Consider the following 18430-nt stretch of genomic DNA (forward strand, 5'->3'; position numbering starts at 1 on the left):
TCTCTCTCTCTCTCTCTCTCTCTCTCTCTCTCTCTCTCTCTCTCTCTGTATTTTGGACATCTTGATAAGATACATTATGAACAGTTTCTTCTCTGTTCACACCTTGGTATTCTATATTCATCTTGTTTAGATGTCCATTTCTCTAGAGTTGTGAAATTTTCTGCTATAACTTCACAGACTAGATTGTCTATGTGCTCCCCCTTTTAAACCGTGTGTACTCTCTTGAACATGGACCAGAGTTCTTGGAAGTTTTGGTCATATTCATTCATTTACTTTCCTTCATGTATGCCTGACCTCATTCTCCAGACTTGGTAAGCTCTCTTCTCCTCATCCTTGTTTGCCGATGACTCTTATTTCCAATGTTTCTTTTTGTTTTTCCTTTTTCTTTAAAATCTGAATTCCTCGGTGTTTCTGAAGACTTCCTCCATACCACTGACCATCATGACCTTGGCTTTCTCATGTAGTCCTAAGCTGACTTCCTTTCTCCACTTATCTACCAGATGAGGCCTCTATGGTTAACAGCAAGAGTCAAGTCTTCTGCTATTTCAGCTACCCAGACCTTATTTCTGTCTTTGAGTTCTGAGCTTGCAACGGTATTAGAGTGGCTTGATTTCCCGTATGATTTCTGTTTCCTTGATTTTTTTTTGTACATTTATTGGGGTCTTTATGAACTCCAAGTTTTAATTTGTCCCTTTTCGCTTTTTTTTTGTTTGATGTAATTTATGGGAGTCTTTTGATCTAATGGCTTCTGCTTGGTTCTCTCTCATTACAATTTTTTGGGGAAGGAAATTACATATACAAACATGGTGATTTATGGCAATCTTGGTATACATACAGAATAAAAACTAAAAACAAAACTAAAAACAAACAAACAAACAAACAAACACTGTGTTCCCAATAAAGTTCAGAGACAGATACTAGGATACTTTAAGAAAAAGATGTAGTTTACAGTGTTTTAGAGCTGCAGGAATTTATAGTTAAGAAGTGAAAGGGGCTGGGTGGTGGTGATGTGAGCCTTTAATGACAGCACTTGGGAGGTAGAGGCAGGTGGATCTCTGTAAGTTTGAGACTAGCTTGGTCTACAGAGTGAGTTCTAGAACAGCCAAGGCTACATAGAAAAGCCCTGTCTTGAAAAACAAACAAACAAGGATCCCCCCAAAAACAGAGAGGGAGGAAGAGGAGAAAGAGAAGAGGAGGAGGAGGAAGAAGAGGAGGAAGAAGAGAAAGAGGAGGAAGGGAAGGAGGAAGAGAAAGAGGAGGAGGAGGAAGAGGAGGAGGAGGAGGAGGGAAGATGTGCAGGAAGTGATGTGAGCCATGATAAAGCACCAGTATGTGGGTTAGAAGTGTGAGGACTAATGGAGAAAAATACAAAAGAAGAGGCTCAGGAAAGGAAAAGAGATGTAAAAGCCTGTTTAGGAAAGATTCAGACTGAAAGTACCTGTGTAATAGAGATGCAAAAAATGTGATTAAAAATAACAAAGAAAAATGAAATGAAATAGGAAATAGTATATCAGTAGCTTGTACTTCCTAGGTGGGATAACATGGCTATACCCCTCCCCCATTTTTTGAGAGTTTTTTCTTGTAGCTGTGTCTACAGGTGGGGAGTGAGGTGCTAGTTTCAGTGATCCAAACAAGTTGGATGTGCTCCCTTGCTGAGGGGCTTCTGTCTTGGACACAGCTTTCTGCTAGAATGTCCTAATAGGAGACTGCAAGCCATCTAATCCCACCTCTTTGTGGTGTGCTTGGGGAGCCTACTTTCCAATCAGGCATTTAGTGTTTAGGAGGGACCTGGCAGGCTTGTGTTTACCTCCACTGCTGGACCTTCTCTTCCTTTGGGGATCCTGACCTCTTCCCTGATCAATGACCCATAATGCCTAAGAATACATTCATCGGTTGGACAGAACTGGGCCTGTTTCCTCAGTTTCTGTGTTCTCATGCTGTTGCTCATCTAGGCCTTCCAGACATTCTTCAGGACAGCCACCTATGGTGCTTGTGGAAGACTGCAACTTTAGGCTCCCACCGGTGACTCAAAGTGGTTCTATAAGTGTGTGTGCTGTCTGGTGGCTGCTTCCGGCTGCTTCCCATCGGAGGATTCTGGGGATCTCATTGGCTCTTGTTTCTTTCTGTACATTGCCTTTCTTTTCTTTTGCTCACACTCTCCAGCTGCCCTACCACTCCCTCTGTGTGTTTCTGACATTCCTCTCTTCTTTCTCTTTCAGAATTAGACAGACTGTTCTTCACCAGGCCTCACAGACGCAGCTTTTAATTTGCCATTTTCTACAAATTTATATTGCATTCTATAAGAGAACCAGTGAAGCCTTAGTCCTGTATTTCATTTTAATAGTTTTTTTCTTTTTTAAATGAGATACTTTATATTGGATAAATTCTGTTTTAAACTGCATCATTCAGCATGTCTGTGTGGCCTCTAATTTTAAATATTGGTTTCTTGTAACTGTTGCTATTTCTCTTTAATGATCTGTCTGGGTTACAGATCTTTGCCATCTTTTCTAGAGCAGGGTTCTCTTCTCAGGCTTGCTTACATCATGGCCTTCTGCAAGTTGCTAACCCCTCCTGGCACTGATGTCTCATCTCTAGAAGTGAGATATTGTTACTGCCCTTATTGAATTATGTGAAAATGAAGGATAGCAGTGTAGTCATATATTCTGCCATTTCGAACAGGTTCTCCCTCCCTTCCTCTCTCTATCAGCCACTCTAATGATGATCAAATCAGGAAGCTCTGGTTTTTACCCCACTCTCTCTGAGGAGGTTCAATCAGTTGAAGTTGATGCTGGCTGCTACCCTAGCTGGTTGCCTAGCAACCCTACCCTGGTTGCAACAACTCTGAAAAAGGCTCACATCAACAAGGTTTCAACGATTGCAGGCTAACATAAGCATTATCTAAAGCTGAAGGGACAGCACACTGCCAGAGCGTTCTACTAACCCCTTTGTGTTGATGATTCCTTTTCCAAGAATGACACGTGATCCAATTAGAGAACAGGGGTTTCATGAAAACAAAAGCTTTCCCAAGACAGTGCGTCCTTTAGCCATCGCTGTTGGGGGAGCCAGGTTATTAATTTGCTCTCCTGTAAGTAATTCAGCACTCATGAGGAGTTAAGGAAGGTGCTTGAGATTCTATAAAGTAATGCCCCATTAGAAGACCTCAGAGAGACACTGGCCATCTGAGGCAAAGCCATGAGGAATAACTTACTTTAATAGACTTGGCAATGGACAAGAAGTGCTTTGGCCACATGCAAATTATGCTAGCCTGCCCTGGGGCTCATTTATCCTCCCTCTCTCTTCCTCTCTCTCCCTCTCTCCCTCTTCGTCTCTGCCTCTCTGTTCTACCCCCTGTGATTTTTTAAAAAGTCCTTTTAGCCTTTCTCAGACACCCCAAATCCCTGGAATAGTTCCAGAGGGGACTTCATTGCAGCACATTTGTCTTCTGCTGCGATGCTCTTCGGAGATGCTTCCAACAGTGCTTTACAGAACACATGGCACATGGCAGGTGTCGGCAGATATGGCTGGCAGCTCAGTGTGTGGCTTTCTAGGGGACGTGGATTTCACCCCATACAGAGCTCTTTGTCACAGGTAAGGAAACTGAGGCCAAATAAAGGACTGCATAATTTGCAAGGTCTGAAGACTCTCCTGGCCGAATTGGGACAAGAACACAGACAAGAATTCAGAAAAGAGTGGAAGGGATATATTTTGGTGGTTAATATTTAGAAAATGGCAAATTTATCAAGAAGCACTCTAAAGTTTTAGATGCTCAGAAAAAATATTCCTAACCTAATCATTTAGAAACCACTTCAGGACGACAATAAATGTAATTTTCAAGAAATATTTACCTAAAGAGGAAGTGTAAACTATAACAGTAGAGTTAACATCTAGTGTCTACACAGAAAGATAACCTCCTTTCTCAGTGCTTCACATCTTTGGCTTACAACATTTCAGGGGTCCACGGTGACCCAATGTCAAGGATGGATGCCCCTCAGCTTACGATTTAAGGTTCTTTCTGTTTCACCTTATCCACTTTCCATCCTGACCTCCTATGACCACATTTACCAGGAGCTTGCAGGTATATGACGTATGACATCTCTGGCCACTTGCCCTGTCCTGATGCCTGCTGGGTTTCCCACCTCTCTGCTTTTGCTTTTATTATTCCACTTGTGTGAAAGGCATTCCCTCATCCTTTAAAAGGCTAGACTCAATGTCCTCCTGACAGGAAGCATCAGGCCCAATGTGGACTTTCTTACCTTCAACTTTCTCTGAAATTCCGTGTTAATTGCTCATGAGGAACTCATCATTATCGGTTTATACCAGTCAGAAGAGCAGTCACAGCTGACACTTCTTAAATTTGCAGGAGCCCAGGAGGCACTTTACACGGTGCCTTTAGATGTAGGAAAGACTTTTTAATTTGTGTAATACTTTAAGGATTGAATTATATATTCTTGGATGGAAGGACACAAGAAAATGCTAACTGTCCTATGATAAGATTTATGTTTAATTAAAGTGAAATTAAAGGCTTGAAGATGAAACTAATGAATTGTGTTCACCTTTTCACACATAGCTGTGATTTTTCTGGATGGTTCTTTTTCATGTATGCTGGATGAAGGATTCTGCTGGATTCCATTCTGATGGAATGGAATGGAATCTCAGGGCAGCAGGCCTTCCTAGACCTGCATCTTCACCTCCTTACAGCCAGCGGTGGCTGCTTGCTGCTGCTCTCCTATCACTGAGCTAGGACAGAGAGTCCATGTTCCTGACTGGTGGACTTCATGTATGTTACTTATTCAGCTCGAAAATGCATATAAAATCTTGTGTCAGGGCCAGCTTCAAAATGAACACTCAGTATGGTTAAATAAGAACCAGGTGAATGTGTCATACTACTAATCCTCTCTGGGGTCTATGGGGGTATGTGGGAAATCCACTTTCTTGGGCAGGGTCACTTAGCTACATCAAAGCAAGCCCATGGTTGTTTTGTCATTGGTTTCTTCCTGGCAGTGACATAGTCTGAGGTTCCTGCACATTCTATTTGTTTTACAGTTCTGCCTGCCCAGTCTTGGGATCTTAAATAAGAGCTTTGGAGTGTCATCTTGGGGTTGGGTTAGGGCGAATCTGCCTTTATAGGTATGATGTTATTCTCTTGGGTCACATCATACAGTCAGCTCTGGGTGTAACTGGGTGTTTCTATCCTCTACACATGTAATAACCACATTTTCTGCCTCTCTGCTTGGAAGTAACATATTACATATGAGGCAGTGAAAAAGTACATGATGAAAGAGCTGAACAGGTGATGAAAAATCTCTACTTTTTAAAGGCATAAATCTAAGAAGTATTTATGATGAACAGTGGTAGTTGACCCAGAAGTGGGGAAAAGGCCAGAAAACCAAACAAATGAGCACATGCTATCAGAAGAGCACTTGGGGTACTGTTTAAACATCAACATCAGTGACTTAGACTAAAGCTCAGAAAGGCAAACTCTGAGGTACATACGTAGAGTCAGTGTCTTTTTCTTTCTTCCGTATTCCAAAGGCCTTCCTTGTACGTTTTTTCAATCCTGTGGAGAAAACAGCAAATGGTCAGAAAACAATTAGCAGTCCAGGTGAATGTACCAGGGAAGGTGCAGCCAGACCTGGTGAGGGCTACAGTGTACTCTGCTCCAGAGCCCCAGAGGTTGGGACATTTCAAATCCAGGGACCCTTCTTTGCTGCAGAGTGAATTTAAGATCAGTTTGGGCAACTATGATTTCTTGTCTCAAAGATTAAAAACAAAAAGGTAAAGAAAAATAAGGACTAGGGGTATTAGGGACATGGCTCAGTGGTTGGGTACCTGCCTGGCACAGACCTGGCCCTAGGGGTTCAATCCCCAGTACTAAAAAGAATAATGAAAACTGCTACATAGCTGTTAACTTTGCATAGAGCAGTGTCAGCACATTCATATGCATGTGAATGTGGGAGTGTGATTCATTATTGAAGTTTCAACAGGTGTTTGTGAGCTCTCGGGATGGGAGGTTCTTAGACTCATAAGCAACAGAAGGATGCTGTGCAGAAGGATGCTGTGCCTCCGAGAGATCACAGGCTTTTCTTAGATTACTGTCATCCATCAGTAAGATCAAGACTTTGCCAAGAAACGGAGTCACAGACTTAGAATAGCCACTTCCAGAGTGGGTCCTAAAATGCAGAGCATATGAGCCATGCAAGAAGATCTATGAACACTCTGCTCCCCATCTCTCACTCTGTATTCCTCTCTTATCTTTAGCATCATGGCCAGGCTTGGATATTAACTATTTTCTGGACACACCCAACACTGCTGCTCCAGCATCTCTTCTGCAGCATCCTTATCTCTGGTTGAAACTCACTGCTTATTTTGTCAGAGATCAGAATTGCAATTCATCCTTGGAGGTCAGGCCCCAACGTTGCATGCCAATAGGACCTTACCAATGCTCTTGTATGAATTGATACATGAGTGGTGCCACTCATCAGCAATTTCAGATTCTCTGATGACTTTGAGCCTCCACCTCCCAGCCTAGAGGCCAGGCTGTCTGGTTTGCATGTATGCCCACCCTACCCCATCTGACTGCCCAACTTTTAGGGTGGAAGAAGTCTCCCTTCTTCCATCCTTGTGAATGGACTCCAGTTTGGGCTTCCATTCTTAATCTAACAAGGATTGAGCCTTCTCATCTCCTGTGTGCTCCATAGGTGCACATGCAGTTGACCTTTCTTATGTCAGCAAGTACTATTTTATGATAGCAAGTGGCTGCTCCATCAGAATCTTGGGGAAAGCTATATTGGGAGATATGAACTTTTAAAAGACAAACCTGATATGGCTGGGCATGGTGACTTAGCTCTATAATCTCGGCATTTGGGAGACTGAGACAGGGGGATTGCTGAAACTTTAAAGCCAGTCTGAACTACAGAGTAAGACTTTTTACTCAAAAATAATAATAATAAAAAGGTCACTATTGCTGTAGGATTTGTTTGGTATGAAGCACAACCAGAAAACAGACTGAATCAGGCATTTGATAGCTTTCTCAAGACCTGTGAGTCAGCCAAGACTGAGTCACCCATTAGCTGTCTCTAAGGATACTACTCAAATATAGTTTCCAAATGTCTCTGCGCAACTTGATTTTTGCATTTAATAGTCATTCTATTTAAGATGTTTAGGTCTTTAAAATGTCAATGCTCTTTTTAAAACTATTTCCCACACAAAGCTATTCTCTATTACTCTTCACATGATGAGTTTATAGGTGAGCTGACTGACATTTCAAAGGATTCATAATATTTGGGAACGCTTGCCCCCACCCCATTCCATTTGCAACTCTCTTTGTTAAAATATCTCTTCCATCTCTATTCTGTCTTATTCCCCCATAAGGACAAATGCTGTGGTTACATAATTATTGGTATTCTTCTACCTATTTACTCCAGGTTTCTGCTATTTGCTGCTTCCAATTTAGCTGTAGGTCCACGATGATTGCTGTGCTCCTGAATCACTAATGATGACTTTAAGACCACACAACAAAACCATTGGTAATTTGTATTTTCAAGTTCTTTATATTGGTAACTCTCCCTGTAAGAGACAGCATGTCCTCCAGAACAATGCAAGAAGGACCGCAGCTTTCAGATTCCAGGTAATGCTGTATTTGCAACAAGACTGTCAAGCCTTGGATCAACAAATTTGGGCAACAGCCAATGTGAACTAGGTCATGAATGTCCCAGTTATCTATTTTCCAGGAAAAAAGTGCATCAGACGGAATGTCAGGGGACACAGAGTCTGTATAGCTACACTTCTGGCTGTAGAGTTCGATGCTACCTCTGTTCTCTTTGGGTTTCAGTCTTTAGTTTAGACCAAAGCAAAGAACAATAAGAGGCAAAGGAATCACACATTCTCATAAAATCCTCTGGCAGTCTGGAGCTTTAGTGACACTGAAAGTCATTTTTCTAACATAAAATACATGTTCACAAAGAATAAAAAAAAGGAACAAACAAATATGTTATATATCAGGAAAAAAGTCAAATTGCTAATTAAGTGTTAATAAAATTGTCTCCCTCCTTGATAAGTGCAATGAGACTTGAGGAGATGAGTAATGTGTATGGAAAACTTTGATTAAAGCAACAAAACATAAGGTGTAAGCTATTTGTATTTTACCGGATCATTTAAAGATCTGAGCAGAAACAATCATAACATCTCTGCTAAACATGAAGTACAGTCAGTCATGTCTTTTGAGAACTTTCCAAAAACTATTTTGGAAAAGTCTCATAGGAGTCAGTTAGATGGGTCAGCAGGTAGATGCATTTGCCTGTCACTCCAAGTTCCATCCCCAGAACCCATGTTAAGATATAATAAAACTGACTGAAACTACCACACCCCAGACCCCTCAATCATAGAAAGGAGAAAAGATTATCAAGGATAGTATCAGAATAATAAGGTAAAGACATTTTGTGGCATACTGTAATAACCCCAAGAAACACTGGGTAAGCAAGATGGCTCAGAGGGTAAAGTAGTTTGCCACTGATCTTAACAACCTGATTGTGATTCCCTGGGATCCACATGCTAGAATGAAAGACTCAGATCCCACAGGCAGTCCTCTGACTCCACACATGTACTTTAGCATGCATGTATCCATACCCATACACATAAAAATGAATAAATAAATATGAAAAGATAAAAAAGAAACTAATGACTTTCCAATTCTGACTTCATAATGCCATGATAGTTTTAAAATCATTTTCTAATTAGGACTGTTTTGAGAGTAGGCATGAATTTTGGTCAACTATTCTTTATTAAGAATAGGAAAGCAGATTCTTGCCAAGCAGCCCCAAAGGCTCTCTGCTTTCCCCCCTCCCCTTTTTTATTTCATTAACAAGACTGAGCCTGTCTTAGGTTGTTCTGACAAGAATGCCTTCCTTACCCATCATAGAATATGCATTATCAAAAGCAGTGCACTTATGTCTTAGGTTGATAAGGCTCTGTGCAGAATCTTACCGATCCTTGGCTTGCCAGTCTATTAATTTAATAACTCTGTCTGGGGGTCCATTTTCAGGTTGATGTTGTTGAAGACAAGGTTTAACACAATGGGCAAGAATAAAAGTATTCCCAGGACAAAAAGGGCTAGCATGATCAAGCTATATATACCATTTTTGAAGCTTAACCAAAATAGAAATACTGACATCATGACATGGGTAATTTTATCTGAAGTATCTACTACATCAACGCTCAGCAGAGCCGCATTCTTGAAATTCAGAAGCTCCTTATGTATCGTTAAGACATCCTGAGAGGTGTTAAGAATTATGCCAGATACACTGCACGTGTCACATGGGCCAAGGACAAGGAAATGAGATTCAGGCAGGAATCTGATATTAGGCTAGAGCAAAGAAGTAATTTCAGATTGGAATCTAAATCTTAGGCTAGAACAAAGAAGTAATCTCAGGCAAGAACCTAAATATTAGGCTAGAACAAAGAAGTAATTTCAGACAGGAATCTAAATTTTAGGCTAGTACAAGGAAGTAGGCATCAGACATGAAAATGACCTTGGGCTAGGACAGGGAAGTAGGTTCAGATACTTTGGTCATCCTGATAAGCCCTTAGAAACAATGATCACAGAAGTGTTCACGTAATTGGGTTTAATGCCTTGTATTTTCTTTGACTATTTGTGTTTATTGTATTGCTTGTTCCTTGACTATTTGCATCTATTGTATTGCTAGACCCTCAACCTAGAACTGATCTTAATACATGCATGTAATCAAAAATGTTATAAAAGCATAAAGGAGGAGGAGGGATGGGATAGGGAGTTCTAGGGAGGGGAAATGGGGAAAGAGCATGACATCTGTATTGTAAATAAATAAAATATCCAAAAAAGAGATAGGAAAGCAGAAGTTGTTTTATTTTAAAGAAATATTCCTCCCCTGGTGCTGAGGTCCACAGCAAGACGATTTCTCTGCTGGGAAGATCCAGGGTGAGAATGGTTCTTTTCAAGCGGTGGAATCAAGGCCACTTTTATGGGCAGCTCCAGAACTGTTGTCTTGGCTGAGTTGTGGTGAGCTGGCTGGTGCCCCTTATCTGACTTAAGTCCTGTTTCTTTCCTCTGGTGTCCCAAGAAAAGCCAGTCAAATTTTGAAAGACAACATTAAAAATGGACTATTAAAAAGATGTTAGAAGCGTATCTCAATTTAGACAATTCTGAGTATGAGTCTCCTGAATAATTAAATTCAGCAATGGATGCAGGAATTGATGGTGCTAATGCAAAATTTCACGGCAACACTTAAGTACTAAGCAGAAACTGTCACTGAGGACTGCACTATAGGCCGGGTACTAGCTGCATATATTATTTCTTTAAAATGTCTTACAAGGGGCTGGGGAGATAGCCACAGTGGCTGCTCTTCCAGAGGTTCTGAATTCAATTCTCAGCAACCACATAGTGGCTCACAACCATCTATAATGAGATTTGATGCCCTTTTCTGGCAGACAGCTGTACATGCAGATAGAGTACTCATGCATAAAATAAGTAAGTAAATCTTTTTTAAAAAAGTCTTACAAGCACTCTTTAAATTGTGTGTGTATTCATGTATATGTATTATACACACAGGAGTCAATGGATCCATGTGCCATGAGTATACATGCAGAGGTCAGAAGAGGATTATCGAGTGTCTCCTTTTATGGCCTTTTACTTGATTGACTTGAGACAAGGTCTTTTGATGATCTGGAAGACTGCATTTCAGTAAGGCTGACTAGCCACAGATCTTCACCCCCTAATGCTGGGATTAGAGGCAAGCTTGCTTTTTCATATGAGTGCTGTGGATTCAAACTTAGATCCTCATGATTGCGCTCTTTTAGCACTGAGTCATTTCACTAGTCCATCTTACAAACAATGTGAAAATGTAGTTGGCATTTTCTCTTCAGGCAATGAGCTTGAGGGCTGGTTTAAGTAATGTTGCAGCAGATAAATCCTGAACCTATAGATGGAAGTGCAACACTAAGTCATAGGCTCTGAATGAACACTATTTCTACTATACTGGCTTGCCCAGAGATGCTGCATTCTATAAAAACCTTTAACCTCTAAGACATGTCTCATCATTTAGTTTATATTATTCTTGAAGTAAAATGAAGATGAAATATTTCTCTATGATCAGATCAAAATGTGGTATATCTACACAACAGATATTATTCAGCCTTGAAAAGGAATGAAGTGCTGATACCTGCTCTAACATAAACAGACCTTAAACATTTTGATATCTGAAGATAGACAAATATAGAACATTGTTGAGAATTGGCCCTAGTGCTTAGTCTTAATTTGGCTCCCAAAGCCACACTTCCAGATCTGATGGTCTCTGCCCCCAGCTGGCTTCAATTGATAATAAAGAATTTCCATACAGTCAATGGTTGGGGAGAAAGACAGAGGTGGGACTTTTAGATTGTGTGGGCACGGGATGGGGAGAGAGGGGAGTGAGGAGAATTGCCATGACTCGGAGGGAGAAGATCAGATTTAAGAGCTGCAGGAAAGAAAGTATCCTACAATGTAGGTGGAAAGGGAATGGAGCCCAATGGGGGATGGGGGCTGCCAAAATGGCAACAGGGCAGCAGAGATCAAACATAGATTTTAAAAGATGTTAATCCTGGAATACAGAACAGAAATGTATGCTAGCCACAGGGAGGATTAGAAATGCTCAGCCATTGAGCTAGTCAAGGCACATCAAAATTAGCTGGCATGTGTATGTCTTTATTTTCGAATCCAGAGAGTTCTTGAGCAGATGCAGTGAGTGTGCAACCCACCAGGAGCCAAAGCAGATTAACTAATTCACTGCAACAGAACATCACCTATTATTGTGTTTCATCTTACTGGTATTGTATATACCAGTTACTGATGAAAATAAAACTTGAAATAAGAAAAAAAATAACCGTAACATCACAACAGACATCAGAACTTTCTGGTTTTAAGAGTATAGATTAGGGGAGTTGGTAAAGTGCTTGCCTTGCAAACATGAAGAACTGAGTTTAATCTCCAGAACTCATGAAACAGACAAACAAACAAACAAACAACAAGGAAAACAAAACAAAGCAGCCAAGCATGCACTTGGGATTCTAGTTCAGGAGAGGATGACTGTAAGAATGTTATTGTTTGTTTTCTAGGAGTCTTCTCCACCCTGGATGTGAAGCATGGAGAGAAGAAATCCAACAGGAAGGAACTTCTTTGTCTTGACCCAAATGCTAGAAGACAGCAATTATATTCATGTCTACCCATCACATACTGTGGCACATGAGAAGAAGCAGAGGCAGATCACCAAGTAGCGTCGGACAGACTGCATTCTAAAGATCCCCCTGCCAGACTGAGTCCTGGCTCCTCTTTTCCTTGGAATCTCTTTCTCTTAATGTTTACGACTATTTTTGCCTGCTTACCAAAAGGAATGTTCTCTCCAATGTGATTTAAAAAAAAAATGGAAAGACATTTCTAGGCAAATTGAGCTGCACATTAATTAAACATAAAGACTATATTTTGCACGTGGAAATCTTTGTGTGTTTCCTGGTAAACAGAAGGGAAGCTTAATGAAGTCTGCCTAAGTGGATTATTTCTGCGACGAATGTGAATTTTCAGCTGGAGTCTTCATCAATGTTGAGGGTTACTTAAAGGTGAATCACATGTAATGGAATTACTTATTTTCTGCATGAACCCAGGCCAAGCATTTAGTCTCAGGAATAAAAAAACAGGCAAATCTAATTGCCCTGGGCATGATGCCTCATGCAGATGGCAACTCCAGCATAGCAATGAGTATTCATTATGATGCCTGTATCTCAGGAAAGACGCAGGGGCTTTGCACAGCAGCATCTCCTCTAAGGCTGGGAATGGCACTGAGTTAAATTCACGGCCCGCCATTCTGTTTTAAGCACAAGTACTGTGTTTCAATTCAGACTGTTCAAAAGAAAAAAAATGTCTTACCCCAGTTCTCCAGGTCATTTAAGATACAAGCCAGTCCCTCCCATGATTTTTTGATATTTCTGATTTCCCAGGCTTAAACTGCTGCCGGGAATGTAGGATATGTTTATTAAAAGTGAATGCCAGGAAGCAGGAAGAGCTGCAGCCAGTGTTTTGGAGCATACCAGTTCGTGACGGTCAGTTGCATGTTTACTGGCCCGGCCGCTCTATATATTTGCAGTTTTTACTAAAGGAATTATTTAAAGTTGGTAGACATGGTTTCTTTAGTTTGAATACTGTAGTTTGACATTTCAGTGATCAAAGGAAGTCCAAGGGACTTTTGTACTTCGTTAAATGCAAAGCCTGTTTACATGACATTCTGAGCTAAGCCCATTAGGAAGAATCCCATGATCATGTAACAACAGTGGGTTGTAAAAGTCTGGAATGATCAAGCAGCAAGTTTAAGTTTAGCATCTGGAAATTCATGTCGAGGCACTGAAATGGAGAATCCTAATGGATGGCAGTGAAGAACTTCAAGGGCTAACATGGCCTTCATTTCTTGAGCGAGAACTATTTGACCTTTTGGTGACATAGAAGGACATATTAGAGAAGATACTCTCAGAATACATTTGATTCCAAAGGTCACGTTTGCTGTGCCAGTGTTAATGGAACTGGGCAGCCTGGTGACCAGAATGTGAAGCAGGTGAACAACTTTTACTAAGCTGTCAGCACTGTACCCTGACACTCCCACAGCATACTTTGCTGGAAAGAAAGTGGGGACATTGGGTCCAGACTTGGGTTCCATGCTTACCCCCACTGCCGTCAGGAATGGGCTGCTTCATCTTGCTGAGTCTCCATTTCCTCAGCTAATAATTATAAAGGTTTTTTAAAAAAAAGTTTTTAAATTTTTAATGCAGTAAGAAAACCATGTAGAACCTGAAGTATACTGGGTATCACTTTATGAATATTTCTCTTGTCTATCTTGACTTGTTGATGGTTGTAAAACAAGTCAAGTGTTCTAAATGATGACACAAGGTAACTAAATACTCAATTTCACCACTGCCAGGAGCTCTATAGCTTTACTTCTCTAGAAATAATAATAAAAACAGCAAAAATTGAAAATAATCAAAATTTTAAAATCTTAAATTTGCCTTGACTACAACAGTCTTGACCAATCAAAAGTCACTCTCAATCTCTGGGTGTCATCCCCCTTTTAATTAACCTCTGAGAAAATTATCTCAAAGCCTAACGTGTAAATGTGGTGACAGATCTTATTTCTGCTGAAGAACCTCTTCCACCCTGGATGAAACACTGAAGGACCAGGGAGTACAAAAGGTTTTTCCATTATATCCAGTTTGCTTTCTTTTGGGTTAATTTTTTACTTGAATAAGGTTTGTTTGTTTCTTTTTCAAAAGGAGATATTTGATGAATTATAACTCAATTGAGTTTTCTGTTTGTGCTTCAAAAGCAGAATTTATCTATGCTAAGACATAGAAATCAGTGTTGTCCATATGTCACATATAGTTTGGGGAGGGTTTGCAGGTGCCAAAATGAATCAGGGCACATACACACACTCACTCATATATGGCAGTCTCAGAATGGAAATTTCCACTCACTGTTGAGTATTATTTTCTATTTTAGTGTTAGTATCTGTTTTTCTAGTACTGGGCAGGAATGCATGCTTCATTCATTGCTAGTCATACGGACTGTGGAGCATGGGTGATCTGTATCTAAAGATCTCTCCACCTTCTCGCTCAGTGGTTGAAGGAAAGGGGATCTGAGGAGCATCTATCATGTGACAGAGAGTCTTCTAAGCTTGGTATTCTATTACCTCTGCCTTACATGAGACAAGAGCTCAGTTTCTCAAGCCCTCAACACCCCTTCTCAGTAAGCATCTGCCACTCACTTTTGCACCTTCTTATCTACTTTTCAAGTAACAACTACATACAACTGCATGGTGTTTGGGAATACAGTGGAACGGGGTTGTGATTCGGATTCATGAGGATAAAGTTTAAGATACTGCAATTTAAATGTAAAGGGAATTCTTTGAAAGGATTAGAAGTGGAAATGTATCAGAAATCTGTTTATTCCCCTGAACAACAATGTCTATTATCTGGGACTAAAAAGCTTCAGGATAATAGGAATCCATTTGTAGTGTGGCCATACTGATAAGCAAGAAACTAGTGTTTCCTAGTTGATCAAGAGGAAGAATACTATGATTCATAATTATTTGAAAGCAAGTGTTTAAGTTCTGTATTCATGGAGAAATACAAACTCCCAGCAAAACGCTCAATATTCTAGACAGCTGAACACCAGAGCATTTCTTAGCTCATAAGCACTTTCTAGTTGTGACAGGATGTGTAATGTCAACTGTGGCAGTCCCATGTGATTCTTCTTATGGACCCCCTCATAGCTCTTAAACTCGAATCCTTCAGTTTTATTTCACTTTGGCAATCAAATCTGAAATCTGATTCTAGCTTTACCACTGACTAGCTGTGTGATATTTAGGAAAAATCATTTGTCAAGAATTCAGTTTCTGTGACTGTAAACTATATGCATCAAATGACTACAGTAGTAATGAGAAGATATATCTGTATATAGAGAGAACCGCCAGAGTAAAAGCCATCATTTATTTATGTAAGTTTTATTATCATTTTAATCAAGGGTAAGAAAATAGTAAGTCACAGAGGTGCATATCATGTAAAGGTAAAGTATACAATTCAGTTCCAACAGCAAGGCATCTTTCTCCATTAGACTGCAGAGTGGAGTTCCATTTCCCCTCAGGAGCCATGTGGTGACGTCACATCCAGCACTTGCTGCTCGGAAACACTATAAGGTTCCACGAGTCCTGATACATGATCACACCTGTTCACATGGAAGTCCCAAGCAGCATTCCTCAACATGAGGATCCTGTGCCTGGCTCTCTCCAAGTAAAATCTATAAAATGGATCTTCTCACATGGGTTGGCAACAAGGAGCAAATTATTCCTGCATGTAGCAAGCTTAGCAACATAAATAGCTCATGGCAATCGATATTTTCTAGAAATCAAATCTGAATATAAAATAGGCAGCAGGATAAATCCTTTCTGGAATTAAAAACACCACATCTGTATTATAGTTTACTGAGTTGTTCCTCGGGAAAATGAAGAATAATACTTTAGAAACTTTTGTTCCTGTCCCAAGGGACAGTTTAAGAAAAATTTCGTCTTGGAAATGGACTTTTCTCCAGCTTCCAAGAAAGCACTAGAAAGGGGAAATAGCGTGGCACAACCTACAGGTAGTCAATGTACAGAGCGTCAGCGTCAGCATGCAGGACAAGGTGTGGCTTGATAACGCATGAGCAAAGCCCAAGTCCAGGGCGATTACAGCACAAGGCCACACCTAGTAATCCAGGGGGAGTCTCCACATGCTCATCACCTTGGACAGATCCACTGTGCTTTTACCATGTTCCACCATTTAACACGTCTCAATGAAAGGTAAGCAGAGTGATAAGGGTGGAGAGAAAGAACACAATGCCCGTAGAACTCTCCTATACCGAGTAGTTTTGTTTTAATATAGCTTTTGTTTCTACTTCTAAGCTAAATGTATCTCATCACTTTTGAGATATCTTGGAGAGCATGCCAAATCCCAATTTAGCCGAATAGCATTAGCTCAACCACATGAATCACAATTGCAGTGATGCTAATACCTTTATAGTTTAACTTTGTCTCAGTAGTTTAAATTTTCTAAATCAGACACATGGCAGGCCCTTTCTTTAAGAACAGATAACCTATCCTTGGCTCTTCTGTCTTTGTAAATCTCCCTTTTCAGACCAGAAATGCAGCCCCTAATTAAAAGGGTTCAAAGGGACAAATTAAACATCTGTAGGAATGGCAGCTGCCAGAGACAAAGTGGTACATTTTGTGCCTTAGACAACCAAAGGCTTTGATGCCCTCTGTATGAGTCCAGAGTGTAGCAGTGGTGCCCCAACCTCTGTGATTACCTCATAGAGCATTCATTAATATTCTAAGATAATAGCTCTCAACCTTCCTACTGCTGTGACTCTTTAATACAGTTCCTTGTGTTTGGTAATTCTAAATATAAAATTATTTTCATTGTTATTTCATAACTGTAATTTTACTACTGTTATGAATCATACTATAAATATCTGCTATGCAGGATATCTGATATGCAACCCCCGTGAAAGGATCATGTGACCCCCAAATGGGTCATCACCTTCAAATTCAGATCCACTCTTCTAACCAATGACCAATATTAAAAGTACTTTTAAGTTGTTTTAGACAGTTATAAAAATGACACTCTTCACCATCGAAGATTAAAGTTGGGTATGGTGGTGTTCACCAATACTTTCTCCCAACTCCTAGGGAGCAGACCCAGATCTCCATCACTTTCAGACTCGCCAGGGGGAGAGTGAGTGCCAAGCCAGACAAGGCTACATGGGGAGACCCTTCTCAAAAGACAAATCCAAAGAACAAAGAAAGCAAGTTCACGTTGTTACAGTTTGAGTCTAGAGTGCCCCCCATAGACTCATATTCTGTATTCTTGCTCCCCAGACTGTGGCGCTAATTTGAAGGCTGTAGAGTCTTTGAAAGACAGAAGGAAGTGATTAGAGGTTAGTCTTTGCAGGATCCACTCACTTTCAGTTCTGGCTTGCTTTCTGTTTCCTGTTGGCTGCCATGCCAACATGCTATTGCCATAAGGGATAGAGTCGTTCTGCTGTGTGGTCCCAACTATAATGGACTGAATTCCTCTGAAACTGTGAGGCAAAGTTAACATCCCACCTTGAAGTTTCTGTCAAGTATTTGTGTCAGTGACACAAAATTGATGCATATTGTTTCATGACTTTAGATTAAGATAGGTTATGTATGTACATATTTTACATATATGTACATAGAACTTCACAGTCATTTCTTAGTGTTTGTGGGGATTGGGTCCTGGATCCCCTTCACACATCAAAATTCACAGATGCCCAAGTGCTTTATATAAAATAGTATATTAGTTTTAACTTACTTAACACCTACCTATGTACCTTAAATCATCTCTAGATTATTTATAGGATCTAATACAAGTGTAATATATATGTCATTATATTGTTTTAAATTTATATTATTTGTTATTATGTTGCCATATTTCATATATATTTTCATATGTGGTTGATTGACCCCCTTAGAAATAGAACCTGTGAATATAATAGTATGTACACTGACTTTTAGAAATACTATTATGGCCCGTGAACTCTAAAAAGATCTTAGTTTGCCAAAACTAACTTCTGTGAAATAAGAATGTACAAGGTACAATGTATGCTCAAATGAAAATGTCCTCATGTAACACAATACCATGTACAATTCATACGCACAACAAACACTTCGAAAACAGTAACAAGTTACTATAAAAAATAATACATAGCCTTAAGCTAATACAAATACACCACACATGTTCAAGCATTAATTATCACCTTAAAAAAATAACAGCATCTAAGTGGAAGAAGAAGAAGAGGAAGAGGAAGAGGAAGAGGAAGAGGAAGAGG

General features: G+C 40.1%; 1 protein-coding gene across 7 annotated transcripts in view; it reads right to left on the minus strand.

Moving 5' to 3' along the window:
- The window catches only part of Sgip1 (SH3 domain GRB2 like endophilin interacting protein 1), a 197364-nt gene that overhangs the window by 105130 nt on the left and 73804 nt on the right, over window positions 1–18430 (minus strand). For all 7 annotated transcript variants that reach the window (XM_028785371.1, XM_028785363.1, XM_028785357.1 and 4 more), the window contains exon 2: window positions 5494–5557. In XM_028785371.1, the coding sequence (XP_028641204.1) occupies window positions 5494–5557 (64 nt within the window). The remainder of the gene's footprint in view (window positions 1–5493; window positions 5558–18430) is intronic.

This window comes from Grammomys surdaster, unplaced genomic scaffold (assembly GCF_004785775.1).
Source record: "Grammomys surdaster isolate TR1022 unplaced genomic scaffold, NIH_TR_1.0 100, whole genome shotgun sequence".
In the NCBI taxonomy this organism is placed as follows: Eukaryota; Metazoa; Chordata; class Mammalia; order Rodentia; family Muridae; genus Grammomys; species Grammomys surdaster.